Below are 21298 nucleotides of genomic sequence, written 5' to 3' on the forward strand. Positions count from 1 at the left end.
ACAACCTGATCTGTGATATAATATTCAAGAATGTTGTAAAAGCTAACTGCCTGCTCATGACCTTAAAGAAGGTGTTTTGATGATTTCTAGAAGGAAATCAGTCGGTTCTGTGAATGTAGTAGCACTAACTGTAGGCATCTCAACACCTACCATAACTCCAATTCCCTCACTATCTTTGTGCCAATGTGAAGGACAATATTAACACCCTCAATTTGACTTAACATGTCTTCTTTGCTGCCTACAGCTTCATATTCTATAATTTCTCATTTCTTTCTTTGAATATTTGACTGAGAAAGATTGAAATTATTAATGTCAATTCCACTGGGTTCCAACATATTACCTATGAGTACTTTTTTTTTATTGTTTTTGACCTACTCAAATTTTTGTCATATTCCAACATTGCTCTTTTTTTCCCCCCTCTCTGCAACATTGTAGAAAAATAATTTCTTCCTTATCTTCACTGTATCTGAACCTGTCATTTTTTATTATTTGAACTATATCTTTGTTCCCAATGTCAAATAACTTGTCTGCTTTGTCCAGGAATGTGACAATTTTCTCAGAAAATGTCTCATTTTTCCAGTGCAATGCTTTACTTCAGTTAAGATCCTTATAGTCTTTAAAGTAGTTTTCAATTTTATTTCTGATTGATTTTCCAGACAGAATAAAATATTTTCCAAAACTGCCAATTCTCAAATAACTACTATTTTCTTTACTAGAAAAAAATTTAAATTACCCATGGCTTATTCACAATGACCATCTTTGTCTTGACAGATCAGATCACTTAAATTGCATGCTTGTGATAAAGAAATTTTCTATAGGATTGACTTGAACTTCAATTTTTGAACATGACAACTGATCCAAAAAACCTTGTAATGTCAAAACCTAGGTTTGGCAATCTGTTTTGTGGTAACTGGACTATAGGGTGGTCTAAGAGGAACCTTTTTTTTGTGAATATCTAAGGTTGAATTGTCTATCATTATATTTATAGATGGCATATTTATATAAAAATAAAATTAAAAATATTAGTGAGCTTGCTTATGACAAAATATCAATAATATTATCATCAATAAAATCAGTAATAAAAATACTTCATTCACTTCTTACCATCATAGAGAGGCAAATTATGGATTTTTAGCATAAATATGGGAATTATTCACACTGCATCCAAATTCAGATTCCATTTGGGAGACCCTAATATAGGAATGTTATTTTATCATCAAAATTAGTGTTAGTCTCTTTACTAAAATTTTGTTTATGTGCAAAGTTGCCAGCATATGTTCTAAGGAATTAAGTTATCATATAGTTTCAGTCCTAGAAACTTTGATATATTTTATAATCAAAATTGTTGCAGTTACTAATTACTAAATTATATTGGAAGTTTTATTAACTTTCTGAAACTCCATCAACAATTGAATCTTGAAAATCTCTACCTTCAAAATTTTTGAACTTGTGTATATTGTCAATTGTAAATTGCTAGTCTTATTAATTGGACACTCAAATCAATTCAGCAAAACAAAAAGGCAGTTTAGTTGTTGTTTTTGTCACTGTTTCTGCATAAAATATGTCAAGCTTAACAAGATTATCATTTTATTTTGTTAGGCATTTTCCTGAAAAGTTAGATTTGGTGAAGGTTTTTGTGTAAATACTTCAGGATTTAAATTTTTATTTTTTAGAAGTACATTTAGAAACAGAGAATATACAGTACTTGATATAAGTGTAACTTGAAAATATTTTTGTGCACTGAATTTAAAAAATTGCATTTGTTGCATATTGGCTGTTGTATATTTCTCAACGAATACTGTATAGAGAATCACTAAAAAAGGTGGTAACTATTTAATTTTTTCTTATAAGAAAACTCCATTCATGTTTGAAACAACTACTTTCAGAATTGTTTACTTTAAATATATTAAAAATATTAGTTGTTTTTTTATTTAAATATTAGAGATTGCTTTTATTACTGTATTGGTTTTTGTATATTTTTATTAAGATGTTCAATATTTTTTTATGGCTGTTGAATATAATATGTATGTATATGTTGATTTTCCTCCCAAAAAATAAATACAAGTGTACATTTATTTATGTATATAACAATAAGGAAATCCTATGAGCTTTCAAAAGTGAGTCATGCACCAAAATGTCAAAGTTTTGACCAAGAAACATCCAAATTAATACAATAAAGTATAGTTTCTACATAAAATAATATAAAACAAACAAATTTTCAGCAACAAAAGGATAAAATGTTTTTGTTTTAGAATCTCTAGTTTTAATGAAAGCTCAGCATTTGATATTATATTGAGTCTGTAAAATAGGATTTCTGACAAAAATATTTTATGTATCGTAGTTCCAGCCTATCTAAAACCTTGTATAGTGATTAAGTGACTGAATGATATCAGACAATGAAAATTTTTTATTGGGATTCTTGCTGAAAATTATAAACATCATATTGATGACACATTTCTTAATGAACGAACTAAAACAGTTAATCTACACTTAGTGATGTACTTGTCCACACTATATTTCTAAATGACTTTAACAGTTTATTCATGCTTAGGACCCAATGAAAAATGTCAGCAGTTACAACAAATAGCTACTTGGAGTCAAGGTGCCATGAGAAAAGAAGCTTGTAGACCTTAAAAAAATATATTCACAAAAAAAACATTTTCTAATTATTTTGGATGAATGCCAAATTATAACTTTTACAAGTACATATAATGTCTGATCTACATAACTCTAATACAAACAGACAAGTACCTAAAATTCAGTCATAGTAAAAAGAGGGTGGTTTTTCAGTATAGTTGAACAAAAATTGTTTGTAGAAAGCTATATTTATAAATAAATGAATATACACCAAAATCATCTTCATACCCAGTGATTATTCAGCACACTTCATTAAATTAGCTACCAAAATAACTGAACCACATGCCAGAATTGCTATTCTGTTCATTCTTAAATTAAGCTATAATATTCAATTAATATTTTAAGTTTGCTTTACATTTAGTAATACACAGTAAAACATTTTAATCCTCTTCACATGAGCTTGGAAATTTTTACCAGCCTTGCAGCCACCATTAAACTCCACAGATTATAACTTTTAATTTAGTAAGGGTAGCTTTATGAAATTTGATAGCTTTTCAAAGGCATTACAGTTTCTTAATTAACTATTGTGACTGAAGATTTATTTGTGAATTTATAGAGTCAGTCTGATTTGAACTCTGACCAGTCTGGGTGTAAAACAATTTTCATGTTGAAACCAGAGATACTCTTTTCTTCTTACAGCTTTCAAATTAATCTAAATAACTTCTGGAACCTGCTAATGAATATCAAGTTTTAGTAAAACTTATAGTAACAAATTATATAATGCATGGTTCTTTTGCTGAGAAATTAATTTGTTTTATGTAATTGTTTTTCACACAATTTAATATTCAAGTTTATAATTTTAACATTTTAGTTACTTTTATAATAATAAATGATAAATATACCTAAGAAACAAAAAAAATTAAAACTTACGCTTGAGTATTATACTTTCTGAAGTTGAAGACTAAAAACACAGTCAACATAGTGTTGGTGTCACCAATGACACTGTTCAAATTCAAAGGTAAAGCATGAACATATAGATGTCTAAAGTGGTGCTGCTGCTTATGATTGTAACAATGGAATGACAGTAAAATGTGTGGGCTATTGTGGCTTGAGTGTCAGAAAGGCCACACATTAGTTAATCTGTACCAGATAAAAGAAGACAATGGCTAAAAAGCTGTGATGGCCAAAGAGCAATATTAGGTTTGATCTGGAAAAGCTTGTTGGAACGTTCTTCACCCTAAGGCCACTGGCAATTGGCATGAAGCTGATCCTTAATCACAGGACCATAATCCATAGAATAAGCAGGCTTCTTCAGCACCAAAACAAATTGACTTAGCTGTGGTGTTGGCAAGCTTGTCCTCTGAATGCCGACTTGGCCCAGTAAAAAAAAAACTGGATACAAACACATGACAAAGAAAACTGGTCCAGATGGTTCAAAAATATCAAGGAGAACAGTGTAAAAAATCACGTGAAGTGATTCCAAGACCTGTAAACAGCTAAGAGAGTCTGTACAAACAGTATAGTCAAAGTACTGGTTAGATGCTACATAATCCAGGACAAGAGTAATAGTATATAACTTGGCAGGAAATACAGAAACTGTAAAGAGGAGTCTGTGGACAACCACCAAGCCATAAACCACAGCAGACCCCATGGAGTCACCTGACCTCAATAGTATCCATATAAACAGGCAAAGGGAGAGCCCGAGAGGTGTTTTTCAAAGAGCAGATAGCACCTCCAGTTCCAAGTATTTGCCTTCCTCGGGCAGCTCAAAGAAAAAAATCACACATGGAAATAGTAACGTGCCATGGAGAAACGAGCCAAACACTACACTTGGAAATGTCATCCAGTGCCAGACCCAAGTCTGTCATGTGTGCCTTGACATAAAAACTAAAAGGTGCAGTAATTGGCCATGTATTACTGAAACCATCCAACTAAGAACAGAAAACACAATTCCAGGTGGTATGCTGCAGCAAGTAACATAGTTTAGCAGCTCACAGCAGAGAGAGCCATAAACATTGAAGATGGAGAAAGTGATTTATAGCACTAAGCACACAAATTTGACCCACAAAGTGCAGAATGCCCCTATGCAGTGCTGCAGCTCTGATTAAAAAGAAGTCTCAAGAACTTTGCATCTGGCATCATGGGAAGAACATCGTCACTGAGTCAAAGCTCTGGATTAGGATGCAATTCCCACTGGTAGCAAAAGTGCATGCAAATGGTTTTCAAAAAAAGAAAATTCAAAAGCATATGCAATTGTACAATGCACAATATGATTGAAAGTAGTTTGAAATTACCGCTTGATCAACCTCATATTTGACAACCAAATTGAAACATGGAAGTTGTTGATGTATAGACTGTTTGCAACAATCAGAGGCAACTGACAAACGATGGCATCAATCTTAATACTGAAATGTTTGATACTCAAGACACAACCTACAAGTTCCTGTGGGAATGAATGAGAAAGTGTATAACCCACTTGGACCTTGAATCACCTGTCAAGGACAAAATTCTGAATAAAATCAGACAAACAAGAGTAGAGGTCACATAAAATTCTGTACCTCCATGTTGTGTCATAAGCCTTCTCAAAATCAAAGAAAATGGAAACTAGATGTTCTCTTTTGATAAAGGCTTCCTTGATTGATGTTCTTGTTGAACTAGGTGGTCCACAGTAGTGCACTGTTTTAGAACCCACAATGGATGGGCAAGAGGATGTTATATGATTCTAAGAACTAAACAAGACAAGCATTGAGCATCCTCTCTAAGACTTTATACAGACAGCTCATTAAAGCAATAGATCAATAGTTTGTTGGAATTTTGGAATCTTTCACAGGCTTAGAAAAGGGTAGTATAATAGCATGGTGCCAAGCATCAGGAAAGACATCCTTCTGCCAAATCCAATTCAAAAGAACCAGAAGAATAGAAAAAGAGGCAGGATATAAATGGCACAGCATCTTATAATGAATAAGTGTTGGGTGCAACTGATGTACTGTCAGACTGATGAAGAGTGATATGCTTTTCCATCATGGTGAATGGGCAATTTTAGTCAGAGTGAACCCCCCCCTCAAAAGAAAGGTGGCTATCTCTCAGCCCAAATCTTGATGGCCAAGATGGCTGGGAAGATGGCAAAAAAGCTGGAAATATACGGAGTATAGGCAAGTGATAAACAATGAGGTTAGAAAGAGAAAGATACCACCACATTGAGTCCCAGTCTTGTTTTTGAGCCTTTCATGCCTCTTGGCAGGCAAAATTCTACCATGAATGAAGATATCATGGAAAACATCACAGGAATAGAATAAGCCTTTGCCTATACTATACAGTCAGTCAATTCTCCCATGCAGCCATTAATAGATGGGAGACAGATAGTGGCAAGATCAAGTTCTAAAAGACAAAGCTGAAGAGTGATAGCATGATCTTAATATTGTTTAGAGTGGTAAAAGAGGACCAGTTGGCTTTGTCCAACTTCCACCATGGGATGTGGGTTGGATGGCTCTACCACAGCTAGTTTGTTGCAAAATGATGGGAAAATTATCACTGCCACATGGAACACTCTCCACACTTCAAGAAAATGAGAATAGAGAGAGATTGAGCAGATAGATCTATTGCAGTAACAGTGCATGAAAGTAAGTAAAAGAACCATCAATGAACAGAGAGAGGTTATGATCTGAGAGCACACACTCGACATAATGACCCCTCCCATCAATAATTGCAATGCCCCGAGGAGAATGGAAGATGGCAACTGATCTAAAAGAACATCAAAGTCTGACTGATTGTCTCTAATGGAGAGAGGTAGATGGAAAAAATGTTAGTGGTATGACCCAAACAGAAACAAAGTGCCATAGTCTCAAGTGGAGTGGCTAGTGCCACAGATGTGGAGGGCATGTGCTAGGCAACCAGTAATGCCACACCATTAAAGACTAGACCATCACATAACCTGTCTGTCCTGTAGCTGGAAAACTGTCAAGGGTGATAACATTAACAGGATGTAAAAAAGGTTTCTTTAAGGAGAGACATAATGGATGGTATGAATCAATCAGCGTCTTTATGTGGTCCAAGATGGAACATAAGCCTTGACAGTTCCACTGTATCAGTGTAGCCATTTTTACTTAGTAGGTGATGAGGGCAGAGAGCCCTTTGGTTTGTGACCATGTCACTTCCCTTTAGAAGACACGGGTCTGTGAACCTCATTGGATTCTGCCTGAGGTCTAAAAAAAGATGGTTAGTCTAGTGACTGTATAACAGTTTTGCATCTTATGCCTGATGGAGAGAGATCCAAGCAGCCACTAGAAACAGAGACAGGAGTTGATGTTGACTGGTCATATAGGGCAAGAGACTCATTAAGAGGTACAGAAAGGTTGGTCTGCACACTAATCAAATTAGAGGAGCAGGGAATGGTGACATATATCTTTTTATGGTGTGGAAGACAAGTTTCCAAGCTTCAGTATAGGATATGTTGTTAGCAATCTTAAAGAGCTGTACCTCTTTTTACTCCATCCATGTGGGACAAGAATGGGAGACATCACAATTGATAAAGTGAGGCTCATTGTCACATAAAATTACCTAGTGGTCTTTGCTACAACAGTGGGTGCAGCACAAAAAACCATAGCATTTGGTGTTAGAATAACCAAACCACTGGTACTGAAAACACCAAAGGGTTAGAGATATAGGGCTGAATCTTTCAATATTAAGTAACCCACTTTCACAACTGTAGGAAAATATGGAAAAGTAAGCATCAAAATTAGAAGGCAGGTAGGCCAAAATATTCCATCTTTGTGAGTGGCCAAAACTTCTCGATTAGAGAAACTTGCGAGAATATCCAACTCAGAGTTGTTAAGAAGATCTCTCTCAGAATAAATTTTCAGAATGTATTTAGGATAGTATTGGGAGTAACATGAACAGGGAAAACCCAAAAGTCCTGGACTTTAACAGGAGTTTTGTGTGTTCTGGCTTTAATGTTTCAACCACAATGTCTCTAGATCTTTATTTTCATGGGTCACCATGCACAGCAGACACATGGATAGATATTCAAATCTCAGAAGAGTTAAACTGAGAATATAGAACCTTTTCTGGAAGATTCCCTTACCATGTACAGGCATTCACACTGAGGAGGTATAAAAGATAAATATTTTGTCATAGAACAATATGATACTCTTTAGCAAGTTTGTATTTATTACAGGTAGCTCAAGTTCATGATACTGGTTTTAGAAAGACTGTCTTTGAAACTCAACAGTTTAAAGCACTGAAACTATTGCTATTATGATAACCTTGTATATTTTTTAGATAGATGATTGAACTACCAGGCCTGGCATGTGCAGATGGTTAAGGCATTTGACTTGCAATTTTTGAGTGACACCAAACCTGCTCTCCTCCCTTTCAGCTGTGGGGCTTTTAATATGATGGTCAATCCCATTATTTGCTGGTAAAGGAGTAGCCCAAGACTTGGCAGTGGGTGGAAATGACTAGCTGTCTTTCTTCTTGACTAACACTGCTAAATTAGGGATGGCTAGAGCAGAAAACTCTCATGTAGCCTTGCACGAAATTTAATAAAACAAACAAACAGTTTGTTTCTACCAGCTAACCAAACTTGTTCAGCACATTCTTAGTTGTTTATGCATAACATCATTCATAATTGGTCCTTTTGATTCCACGTTTACAAACACATCAGGGTTTCAAGGGGACAGTATATTTGACTTCGTATCTCTCGAAGGCTTCCCATCATTCTATTTGATATTGTATTGGCAAACATATCAAGGCCTTAAAGGAATAGTATATTCAACTTTATATCTCCAGAAATTTTTCAATCATTTTCATGAGGATTTCCAGAAGTTGTGGGAGACTTGGGTTTTCTGTCATTAACTTTAGGTAGTTTTCTCTGAATTAAAATAGATTTTATTTTACTATGTAAAATTTGCAAACTCTCTTTGTTAACCTTGCTAGGAAGGTCAAAATAGTCCTATACGTTATTTTAATTAAAGTTTTAATACCCATTCCAGCTATTTGGATAATACATTTTTACTTCAAGCGGGTTTCTCATCATCATACATTGTCTCCACTCTATATACATAATTTGATATGCAATTGCAACAGGAAACAATCATCAAGGCATCTATTTTCAGGTATTTTGATTTTTTATAAGTGAAGTTGGAATGAGCATATAAAAGTGATATTCCTAGTTTTTGAGTTGTTTTAATACACAGGCCAAAATGTCTTGCTTTTCTTTTCAATATTTTGTGATTTTGTTACTTATATATATGGTACTTGATACAAAGCAAAATACTGAATAATAATAACAAATTAACATTTTCTTCTGCTGAAAATGTACTCCCAAAAGATTCTTCCATTTCTCACAGAATAGCTTTTTCCAACTTGTTCTGCCCTTTATATGTGCAAATTTTCACTCGCCATTAACCTTGATACTCCCAACTATTCTCATATATTTTCATGTTAGGCAGTAGTGTCACAGAATGCAAATGAGCATGTTACAGCTCTCCATTAATAGGAATGTGAAACAATTCCCAACACAGCTGACAATCTATGCAACTTGGCTCACAATAACTTCAAAATTGAGCAATAGAAAAGGAAAAGAAACTGAAGTGAGTAGGAGTTAAGAGAAGAGGTAAGAATCTATTGGAAATACATTATCAGTGCAGGAAAATGTTAACTTCCAATACAATATCCTACTTCATCTCACAGCATAGTTAGCATCCCACATTGATCTTGTAGAGAAACCATGGAAGCATTATCTAGATAAGCCTCCTTTAGACAGCACCCAAAAGAAGCTTGTGGGTGTGTGAGACACAGAAGTGGAAGAGTGCACTATTTCTGAGTCACATATACTCTTTTTCCCTTGAAAATGATGCATTACAACAAGAGTGGAAACATAGGAAGGATCCTGTAAATTAAACAAAAAGACTTCTGATGTAAATTGGCTAGGGTATAAAAGAACATAAGGGGGAGTTCCACCTCACTCAACACCAACAGAACTGTTATAAAAATATCTGGCCAATGGCAGGAAGGGGGTTCTCTACCACTCAAACATAGATATAGCAATTGGAAGGAATGAAAATTATCCATTCCAAGGACATGCATCATCATGTGCATGCTCAACACAACTACCACCAGAAATCTGACATCTGGATGATAGTAGGAAAGTTGATAGCAATGTAGTGGTTCAACTCTTGACAAGAACCAGATAGCATTGTGAATTAATTATCCAGTCTGGTAGGAGGAGGGTACCTGGGCAACTCACATGTGAGGAATTATGTGGCTGGTTCAGTTCCAACCAACACTAGTTCCCCAGGAAATGACATCCAGATGATAGTAGGAAAGAGGGTGCCCAGCTGGAGAGGTGAACTGCACTGTGGCAGAAATTGCCCAGTCCATAACCAGGTAGTATTGGGAATAGTGCATCAGATCCACTGTAGAAAGAGTGTCTATACACAAACAAGATACTGCTACCCTACTCTCAAATGAGTAGAATTAAGCACACTCAGGAGGAAGCCTCCATGGTCCACCACATAAAACAGCTAGTAGGTGGTAAGTTTTAAGGGCTCCTGTACTCAACTGAAAGAAGAGGGATGTGTTAGAGAGTCCAAAGAATTGCAGCATCAGAAACAGTGCAGAATCAGAATCAGAGACCTTGAAATCTTATTTTGAAAAATATATCATTCCTGATTCAGCCAAACAAAGAAGTGGCAGGGATGGACAACAATCTCCTTCAGTTGTTCTCATGTTAGTCCATAAGTGTATGACCTGGGGCAAACGTATTTATGAAGAAAAACCTAAAAGTGACCATGCATAACATCTTATTCTATCTCGAGAATGGGCATTATTGTCCTGAATTATTGTACAGTGTGGGTTTAAGAATAAATGTACCTCATCAAGCAACACTCATCACTATATGGGATCCTGATATTCAAGAAAGAACCCTGTAAAGAATAAAAGTAAAAAAAAGATCACCTATCCACTCATGTAGAAACTGTGAAACTCGAGATAGCAATGGGAGGTAAACAATAACCTGTAGAACAGGAAATGATTAAAATGTGAAGATTATGTGAATAAATTTATGTGGAGTGATCCACATACCAGCAAAAACTATACCCTCTAATGGATGACAGAATCAGGCATCTAGGAGCACATTAAGGTGATAAATTTGATGGGAAAAGACTTGAAATAGAAAACAATTATTAGGAGAAGGGAAGAATAAATTGGCAAACCACACCTGTAATAGTAACAAAAGAAATATTATAAGAAAGGAAAGGGTTCCAATAAATGAACAAATGGCAAAGGGAGCCTGGACAGGACATAAGAAGAGATCAGGATTGGAACATTGATATATACAGGAAATGGGAGTGAAGGCAAAATCATTCTCATGTATGGTTGATATTTTGGGCATGAAAGGCTGGTTCAGGTGGAAGATAGGCCCTGGGATATAATGTGTGCAAGACATCGTAAGTAAACAAATCTGAATGTCACAATCCACATGCCAAAAGAAGGAAGTAAAAAGTCTTTTATGACTTAAAGAGAGATTATATAAGGAACAAGATTGCATGGGCTTGAAAAAAGGAAAAGTGAAGGCAGGGAGGAAGACACTGAGGTTCCAATTAGGGAGGGTGGTGAAGGCAAAAGGAACAAAATAATAAAGTAAGAACTGGAGAATGAAGATGAGACAAAATCATGTGAAATGGAAAGTAGTTAACAAGGTCATGCAATAGTTGGCAATTATGCATATCAAAAGCCCTATGTCAGAAAAACAGGTATGAGAGAGTAGGAGTAAACAGAGAAAAACCATGATGAGAAGATTCATGGTGGTAGATGTACCACTCATACTAGTAAACTAGCCTGGAGGAAGAGCAAACACTATGGGAAACCAGGGAAGTAATCCATGGGGAAAGTCTGGCTCATCTGGCAAGAAACTGGACAAAAGCCTTATGTGAACATGGAATATTGAAAGGGAAGAATGTAGCATGCCCACTTGAGGTTACTGGAAAATAGTTTGTAAAAAGAAAGAAGAGGAGTCAATAGAAACTGGTGCACAAATGCAAATCATGGCTTCCCTGGCCAAAGTTGTGCCATGAAGAGGATGTAACATGGAATAGCTTAAATGATTGAGAGAACACGAGGAAGGAAATGGATGGGTGGATAGGCATAGAGATTATGTCCCCCCCCCCAATCTTGACTGAGGACATCAATGGTTATAGCTAAACAATGTGGAATTGGGGACTAAGATGTGTGAAGACTGAAATTCAGGTGGGTGGTGAAAGAGGAGCATCCATCATAGTGTTGTCTCTGTTCAAACACCAACAAAGTATACACAGCAGGAAGAAGGGAGATGAATAGGGACATTCAAGGGATCCAAAATGAAGTTCCAGTGATTTTATAAAGCCCAACGAACAGATCACACATTGACTCGACTGAGAGGAATGAGAGTCTTCAAAAATGCCCACATCCATGAACCTCTCACACAGTTGGATAAGAGGAGAAGGAGGAAATTATTCAAACCAGAAGCTCCTAAAGAACCAATAGTTAATCATGGAGACCCATGTAGTAGAAAGTGATATGAGAAAAGAAAGGAAGGGGATAAGTTCAAGAGAAGGTTGAGACAAATGGGAAACAAATGAGGAAAGGGAGATTTGCAAATGTGTAGACTTAACTCTGGTTTCCAATGAGTCAGGAAGATCCTCAAAAACATCTCATGCAAGTCCTATAACGAGGTTAAAAGTAAACATACACAGGACAGAACAGCATCCTGACCCAAGAAATCCCAATAACAAAGGAACCTTCATGAAAGGAAAAGGGTTAAGAGGGTAAATGTGCCAACATTGAGAAAAGCAGGGCACGAGTTTCTGTTGAAAACTCCTCATGGGAACGACAAAGAGCTTCATATAGAAAGTGAATTAAGGAAAAGGAATGAAGATGGGAGAATAACATAGGATTTATAAGAGAAAATAGACATTGGGAATATGTTACCAAAATATTGGGACCCAAACCCCACAGAGGTAGAAAAAAATCCAACTGCTGGGAGTCCAAAAACAGAAACAGAAATTTATGGTAAGTTAGAGTATTGGTTCCACATTTTGTGAGGTCAAGGCATACTACCATATATAACTGGCCCAAAAATCTATAGACATAAACCCCAATATCCAGGAAAGAGGAAAGAACAAGATACTAGCTTAAAAGTGTCTCATTTAACAAGGAAGGGGAGTAGTCAAAAGAAATGGATGGCAAAGACAAAACATACCTTATTTATTATTTTCAGGAAAGGAAAAGGAGACCAAGGTGGTTCCACTGGAACTAAATGTGACTGTGTGGAATAAGAAGGAAGAGAAAATATGTTGTCAAAATCATCATCTTCTTCCTCAAGTAAATCAGGATTCTGCATAAAGGTAGTCAACTCACTGGAAACCAAGGCCATCACATATTTTACTACACATTATTGATCTGAAACCACTTAGTTGAAAGAAAGTTAAATAAAGTAGGTACAGTGGTGTCAGTTGTTGTACCATGAAACTCAGAATTAATGGCAACTATGAGTGGAAGTGGAAAAATCTATAAAGGAGCTCCAAATAATGACATATTAGAATAAAAAACATGCAAAGCTAACATTTGCTAACAAAAATTGCAGAATACAAGTGCCAATTGGGAAGTGATTTGGGGATAAACTGCTTAAAGGGAGTCAGCCTTACTGGGAATTGTGTCATGCTTCTATCATAAGAGGGCTGTTGCATACTCTCAGGCAGCTGCCTCATGTTAAAACACAAGAGAGTAGGGTGAGAATAACAAGGCTGATAGGGATCAAACATTTGTGTATTTAGAGAGCAGTACAAGTTGGGTAAAGCTATCCTGTGAGAAAAGCTAAGATATAGTATTATATTACTAGATAAAGATTGTGTTACATTTGTTCTAGAGAGAATTATTTTGAATGAATCATCATTAGTATAAGTGTTTTGGGGCATTTCAACTCATTTGTTCATAAGAAAGTCCAGTGCAGATAACATGCTGATAAATGAGAAGATCATGGAACATGCTAGTGTAGTATATTAGGCTGACCATCTAATACATCTTAAGCCTATGAAACTTTGAAATGTACCATAAATTGGAATTATACTCTAGGGATTAAACAGAATAACTTACAATGGAGTGAAATGTCATGACTGCAAACCAATGCATTACTGTGTAGAGAGAGCTCCATGATATTAGACGACTTAAACAAACCCATGAGATACTCTTAATGTATAGACCTGTATAAATGCAAAGCCTTACCATTAGTGATGTCTTGAACATTAAAAATGGGTGAAAAACAATGGAAAACACCATGTGATATGAAGAATCATTTTATATGTTTTATGCTTCAGTAAACACACCTTGATTTGATAGAAACTTGAAAAAGTCTTTGGATATCACTGTGTCAACCTAACTATGAAGAGTTATTTGGGTAGTATTATGGTGTTAAACAATTACAGCTTGTTTGAATTTTGTCCAATGGTAGGAATTAAGAAAAATGTTATTAAATTTAAAATAAAATCAACATTTATACTTACATATGTATTTATTTAATATTTGCATAAAAGCCTGAATAAAATCAATAAAAGTGTATCATTGTTTAAAAACATTATTTCACTGAAATGTGAAAAAAACATTATTATTTTAGTATATAACACACAACATACCTTTTGTTAACTAGTGTCCACATTTGATTTCAATTACATTTCTTAATTCTTTACAATATATTAGTGATATTCATATTGTCCTTTATATAGTTTTTCATTCCATAATAAGTATGGGGTTGGTCCATTTAAAATAGGAATTTTAACAAATTTAATGCTGCAGCTCGGTAAGGATGAAAGTGAGCATTTGTACATACTATCACAAGAAAAACAAGGGGCATGTTCTAGTTCTAACATGGTCAATGTATTATTATTAGGGTAGAGCTGGAGAAGAGAGCCTGGAACATAAAGTGTAACTTGAGGGCCCATCACAGGCCAGTATCTACCAAGGTTAAATCCATTTAGAAATGCTACTCCCTTATGCCATCCAGTTGGATCTAAGAAAGTGTCCACTGCTTTCACTGACTTAGGAAGAGTAAAATTGACAGAGAAAAAACCTGGAACTTGAGGCCAAGATGCTGAATAGCTCAAAGCATTCTTCTGGTCATATGATTCAGAAAGGTGAAGACTGTGTATGGCATCAGTATTGTTGAGAGGTAGGGGCTGGATTAACCAATTGGTCAAAACTGTAGATCCCAATGTCACATTAGAAACAAGACCCTGAAAAAATTTATAAAATAGCTGAATTTTAATTTTCATTAAAACTATGTCCAATATTTTTTTATAAATACTATTATATTCAGTAAATAACAAAGCTAGTGTTATTATTTAGTAATAAAAGAAACAAAAGAAATCAAAGACTTTTATACAATATTTCTTTAATTTTGAATTTCATGGTAAAGTCAGTTTTTCCAGTGTATTGAATCAATTCATCTTCCTTCACTGAAAACTCTAATAGAGTTCTAGATTTGGGCATTTTACTTGATTAAGTTACCTCTTGACAAAGCAAGCAAATTGAAATATTTTTTTTTTATTTTGAAATAGGTTACAGGTGTTTTATCTTTACTAATAAATGTTTACAACAAATTTGTTAGAATATTTAAAAAGATAAAATGATTGTTTTATGTTAAGATTTAACACTGATATAACTTAAACAAGACATTAAATTATCAAAAAATGTTCTTATCATATTACTTTTTTACAAAAATATTAGTCTTAAATTCTACTATTTTGACAAATTAGTATACATCCATCTATTAAAAATCATCATGTCATAAACTTATGCATTAATGAGTAAAATATAAAACAAATTTGTGTATAAAAATCTGTTTTCCAACAGTTTTTAATTTTTGAAGACATAATATTTCAAAGAGTACACTTCTATGATATCCCATAACTGATTTCAGTATTAGATCATTCCACGCCAACTCACCTATGGCTTCCCAGTTCATGTCATAGATTTCCTTGAAACAATTTAAGCATAAACTTCATTTTGATTTATTCCACCATGCAGTACAGCTTTAGGATTTTGCATGCCTGAATAAATCAAAATGAAGTTTTTGCTTGAAATTTTTCAAGAAAATCTCTGACATGAACTGGGAAAAGTTCTTTTTTGGGTGAGTTGACATGGAATGACCCTATTTTCTGTTTACATGTACCTTATTTAATGCTTACCTTAGGATCTCGAATATTTCCAGAATTAATTCTACCTTGGTTTTCTACCAAAATTGTTAATAGTTGGTTTTGTTTAATTTGAAGAGGAAGACTGTATATTTTTTGTGACCGGCTTAATACTCCTATAAATTTGTTCTCAACAAAGATATAACCTCGATCGTGTAAACCAGGAACACTGAGAACTACTAGATCAGTAGTAATAAATCTTATAACTGTTAAGTAAACCATAAAGCCAGAAGCTTGACTTAGTTCTTCAAATGTTTTAGGATACTTTGAGTACACAACATCTGGGGCTTTTAGATATGGTATACTGTCAAAAAGAGAAGATATCCAGTTCAAAGTAAGAGGGCCAATGGACAGCTTTGGGGCTGGTTTTGGTGATGGTCCTGGTAGTGGAACGTATTTACTGATAATTTTTGTAATACTTGTGTATCGAGGTGTTGGATCTCCTGCTTCAGAAATGGGTGCTGTGTAATCATAACTTGTTGGCTGTGGTGCATACTTCATGTTGGCACCATTTTTAAAACCAAAATTTGTTCCTCCATGAAACATATAAAAATTTACAGAAGCATTTGCAGACAGAATATTATCTAGAGAGTCACATATCATTTGAGTACTCACATTTGTTTGTGGTTCTCCCCAGTGATCGATCCAACCAGAATAATATTCAGTCACTACTAAGGGACCAGACTTTCTAAATAACCTTATAGTTTCAAAAGCTTTTTTTACATTAGTGCCAGAACCAAAATCTGCTGTAACAAGAACTCCATCTATATTGTCACATTTATAAGCCCCCACCTGGGGTATATCAGTTTTAAACAGAATTACATCTGTTCCCAAGAAATCATATAAAACATCTCTTAAAGAATTCATGTATTCAAAATCACATATACCTACTTGTCCATACTCATTTTCTACCTGAACTGTTATGATTGGGCCTCCATTTTTATACAGAAATGGATTTATTATTGGAAGCAAAATACTAAACCATTTTTTTACAAATTTCATGTATGTTGGGTCATTTGTTCTTAACTTTATATCCATCTTTTCTCGCATCAGCCAGTACGGCAACCCTCCCATGTCTCTTTCAGCACATATGTAAGGGCCAGGCCGAAATATCACTAATAATCCTACTTCTTGAGCTGTTTTGAGAAATTTGACTAAATCTAAATCACCAGAGAAGTTGTACATCCCTGGCTCTGGTTCATGGCTACTCCATTCTACATATGTTTGAAGGGAATTTAATCCTGCAGCTTTCATTTTTATCATTCTATCCTTCCAGTACATATTAGGCACTCTGAAGTAATGCAAAGATCCTGATATATATCTGAATGGTTGCCCATCTTTTAGAAAAACGTTTCGTTGATTATCTACAGTAAACGCCCTTAATGTTGTAGCTTTTACTGCCGTTAGAAGGCCGAAACATAATAAAATTAACTTTACCAAAGTTAGGCCTATCATTATGAAAACAATCTTATGTAACCTTAACGGCAGTATGTGAATCATCATTGCTGCTGTTTGTTGTTAATTGTAATACTGCTACTAACACAGAACCTTATCGAAATCACTCCCTTAATCAAAATGAAATATATTCACTGACTTCAATTAGAACTAGTTACAGCTACAAATATAATCAACACTTGTAATTTATTAATGTTAATAATCTACGCTTAAATTAGTAATACAATTATATTCTAAGATCCATTCTTCGTCAAACATTAAAGTGAACGTTATTGGTTTCTTTGACTTTTAAATCATAATACAATATAATTTTAAAGGGTGTATGCAGCAACTGCAGATACCACTAAACAAATTCCAAGTATCATATGGTGATTGTGGTGTTACCATAGCAACTGTTATTAGACCATAAATATATACTGTTTACATTTAGTCATCAAATGCGTCAATTAAAATTATAAAGGTATTCATGATTTTTACTTTATATTTAATGATAATTGTTTGTTTGTTTTGGAATTTCGCGCAAAGCTACTCGAGGGCTATCTGTGCTGGCCGTCCCTGATTTAGCATGTAAGCTAGTCATCACCACCCACCGCCAAATATTGGGCTACTCTTTTACCAACGAATAATGGGATTGACTGTTACATTATAACGCCCCACGGTTGAAAGGGCGAGCATGTTTGGTGCGACGGGGATGCGAACACGCGACCGTCAGATTTCATGATAAACACACGATTTAGCTATTATTTAACAACATGAATACGTTAAAAATATTTAACTATTTTTGTCAAGCGTCTACAGAGACTGGATCAGTTACTTCAGAACTAAATTAACAAGACAGAATACTTATTCTCTACTCTTTTATCATAATAGAATCAGTGAAAAGTTTATTTACATTACCTCGTGGGTTAACACAATCGCGTCCAGAGCTTTAAATCACTCCCTTTTATGTTAAAAGTCCACAAATGTTGGTAATTTACTTCAGAACCCAAATGAATAGACGAATTGTTTTTTCTATCTCTCTTGTTACAATACAAAACATGAAACCATCGCTTTTATGGCTTTACTGACAATCATGCAGTCTAATTTTCGTTTTATTTTTAACTACGTTTCTTCATTTCTGTATCTACCTGTACTTATAACACGCAACAGAAAACTTATAGAAATATACTCTTCAAAACAAGAAACGCAAAAGGGGTATTTTTGTTATTTTAAAGAGAAATATATGTAATAACGTTACAAGCTCAGAGTATGTGATGTTACACGTGTTAAGGCACTGATTGTCAGACCAAAATGACAATAAAAGTTTGTGCACTTTGAAAACGGAGGAAAACATCGGATTTTTCGCCAAAACGCATTCGTGTCCAATAAATTTGTTTGAGAGATCTGCATGTTCTGCAAGTGCAACATGTACAAAATCCCTATAAAAGTGACGGGTTCTCAGTTTCCATAGCTCAGTGTTAAGCCACCGACACGCAATACAGTGACGCCAAGACTGACTGAAGCACAACGCAACATACGCCATTGGTCGCTCGGAAGCAGGCGAATCTCGATCAGATGTTGCCAGAGCTGTGAATGTCCACCCAAGCACCATCACAAGGCTATGGAATCGTCACCAACAAATGGATCAACTCGTGACCGTCCACGATCTGGCAGACCTCGTGTGACCACGCCCGCACAAGATTGCAACATCCGGTTACGTCACCTTCGAGATAGGACCACCACTGCGACGTCTACTGCCTCAACCATACCAGGGCTGCGTAGGATTTCCGATCAGACCGTACGCAACCGTCGACGAGATTCTTAGGCCCCATGTGCAACCCATCATGGTGAACGTCAAAGACGTTTTTCAACATGACAACGCCCGTCCTCACACAGCCCGACTCACCACTGTCTTCTTGAGACACCACAACATCAACGTTCTTCCCTGGCCCTCCAGATCACCAGATTTAAACCCCATCGAACATCTTTGGGACGAGTTGGACCGACGTCTGCGACGGCGACAACCTCAACTGCAGACTCTACCTCAGCTTGCAGCAGCTTTGCAGGCTGAATGGACAGCCATTCCACAGGATGTGATTCGTCATCTCATCGCTTCCATGGGCAGGAGATGCCAAGCAGTTATTGATGCTCACGGGGGGCATACTCGTTATTGACGTTGAGTGACGTTAAATTTCACCTAGTAAGCGTGGACTTCGCCTTTGCAGACTTTGGATGTTCAGCAGTGAATGTGCAAAGTTTCACACATGTCATACAGAACTACCCGGAATAAACTTATTAACAATTTGTCTCATATTTTGCCTTTTGCGTTTCTTTTTTTGAAGAGTATATTTAGCCTTCAGGTAACAACAGTAACAACCATAAGGAGAAAACTTAGAAGTTACAACAAATAAACTTCACACAAACGTACAACTCGTACAGTTACTTAACGAAACATTTCCTGTCTACTCCTTTCAAATCACTTAAGTTTTAACACTCTCCTTATGAAAATTAAATATCAGATCATCCCTTAAGTAATGTCCAATGTTAAGTTCAGAAAAAAGAGAAAAAATTTCAAACGCTTTTAATCTTATTTAATCAATAAGATATGTCCCATTATTATTAATTACTTCCTTCCAACGATTCACAAGCTTCTGAATGCCACTTCTATAAAATTCTTGGGGTTTGGAGGAAAAGAATGTAGAAAAGGTAATTTGACATCTTCATGTGTTACAAGCTCTTTTCCATCAAGATAGTTCTGCAAACTTCGGAATAGATGATAATCAGATGGGGCAAGGTCTGTAGAATAAGGAGAATGTGGAAGCTTTCCCTGTCTAGATCTGAAATCTTTGCAGATGTGATATTTGTTTTATGGGGTTGTGTATTATCCTAGTGCAACGTAAAACTTTTACGATTAATCAAAGCAGGCCTCTTTTTTTTCAGTGTAACATTCAAGCGCTCTTGACAATAGAAGTCTCTAGTAATTGTTACATTGAGTAGCGGCAACTCAAAGTGGATCACATCAACAATATCCCACCAAACGTTTAACAAGACTTTCCTAGGTTGGAGGTTCATTTTGGTCTGTACTTTAGCCAGTTTAACTGCTTTGAGCCATTGTCTGCCGCTCGTAACATTTGTATAAGATATCCATTTTTCCATATCTCCAGTCACTAACCTGTCCAAAAACGGTGAACTACTTTCACAAGAATGCAGAGAAATGCAAATGGTCACTCTTGCTCTGAGGTTGGCTTTTGTCAAATCATGGGGGAGCCATTTTCCAAGTTTTGACACCTTTCCAAGCTGTTGCAGATGACGGTGAACTGTTGAATGGGTTGAATTAAGCTTTTGTAATAGTTCTTCAACTGTTACAGCACCAAGTCATCATTATACTCTACAGGACGACCTGAACGTGGTGCATCACTTAAGCTGTAGTTACCTGATCTGAATATCTGAAACCACCTTCGAGATTTTCGTTCATTGAGAGGCTCAGTACTATGAATACTTTGAATGTTTTGTGTAGTTTCTGCCGTACTATTGTCTTTTTTAAACTCATAAAGCATAATATGCTTAATGTGCTCCTCAGACACATCCATCTTCATAAGGGTTTATTTGATTAATGAACTGAAAAAGTGGAGTTGGGTTAGTTTCTTTTATTTGTCTGAACATTTTTATACACGTCCTACTACATATTTTACTGATTAAGGTATTTTTCAAAGACAGAAATTATGACGCACTTTCTGTATTAAATTTTTTGGACCTGATAACTACTGAATATTAAATGACTAAATAAATAGTAACATAAACAGGATAGTCTTTTACAGTATACCCTCACCTGTTCGCGGTTCCCCATTCGCGGCCCCGCATATTCGCGGGTTAGGCTCTTAACCCTATCGCATCGTATGCCGGTATACCGGGCTAGCGTCATAACGTCATAAAAACGAATGCTCGGTAAGCCGGGTTTTTTGTAGGTCATAGAGACTAAAAGCGCTTTTCGAGGGTATGTCTGTATTTACTCTCTCAAGCAGTTTTATCGATTGACGTCTTTATCGAACAATGGGCTGAGCTGC

The 21298-nt window shown here is 35.6% G+C and overlaps 2 protein-coding genes across 3 annotated transcripts in view; one reads left to right on the forward strand and one right to left on the reverse strand.

Annotated features, from left to right (window-relative positions):
* Window positions 1-14632, forward strand: part of LOC143244877 (leucine-rich repeat-containing protein 40-like) — a 129921-nt gene extending 115289 nt beyond the window's left edge. Inside the window, exon 15 of the mRNA XM_076490320.1 lies at window positions 14498-14632. The gene's annotated coding sequence lies outside the window, so the exon portion shown is untranslated. The remainder of the gene's footprint in view (window positions 1-14497) is intronic.
* On the reverse strand, window positions 1528-17604 carry LOC143244876 (beta-galactosidase-like). 2 transcript variants are annotated; one of them, XR_013025369.1, is made up of 3 exons: window positions 15795-17604; window positions 14244-14840; window positions 1528-3307 (listed from the first exon to the last, which is right to left on the reverse strand). XR_013025369.1 is itself a non-coding variant. In XM_076490317.1 (2 exons), the coding sequence occupies exons 1-2, from the start codon at window positions 17301-17303 to the stop codon at window positions 14304-14306; spliced, it is 2046 nt and encodes a 681-aa protein (XP_076346432.1). In that variant the 5' UTR covers window positions 17304-17604; the 3' UTR covers window positions 14118-14303. The 2 variants fall into 2 exon arrangements, 1 of the variants encoding a protein (XP_076346432.1); XM_076490317.1 differs by lacking the exon at window positions 1528-3307 and having other exon boundaries at window positions 14118-14840.
* Window positions 17605-21298: the final 3694 nt, after the last annotated feature.

Source organism: Tachypleus tridentatus, chromosome 2 (assembly GCF_004210375.1).
Source record: "Tachypleus tridentatus isolate NWPU-2018 chromosome 2, ASM421037v1, whole genome shotgun sequence".
In the NCBI taxonomy this organism is placed as follows: Eukaryota; Metazoa; Arthropoda; class Merostomata; order Xiphosura; family Limulidae; genus Tachypleus; species Tachypleus tridentatus.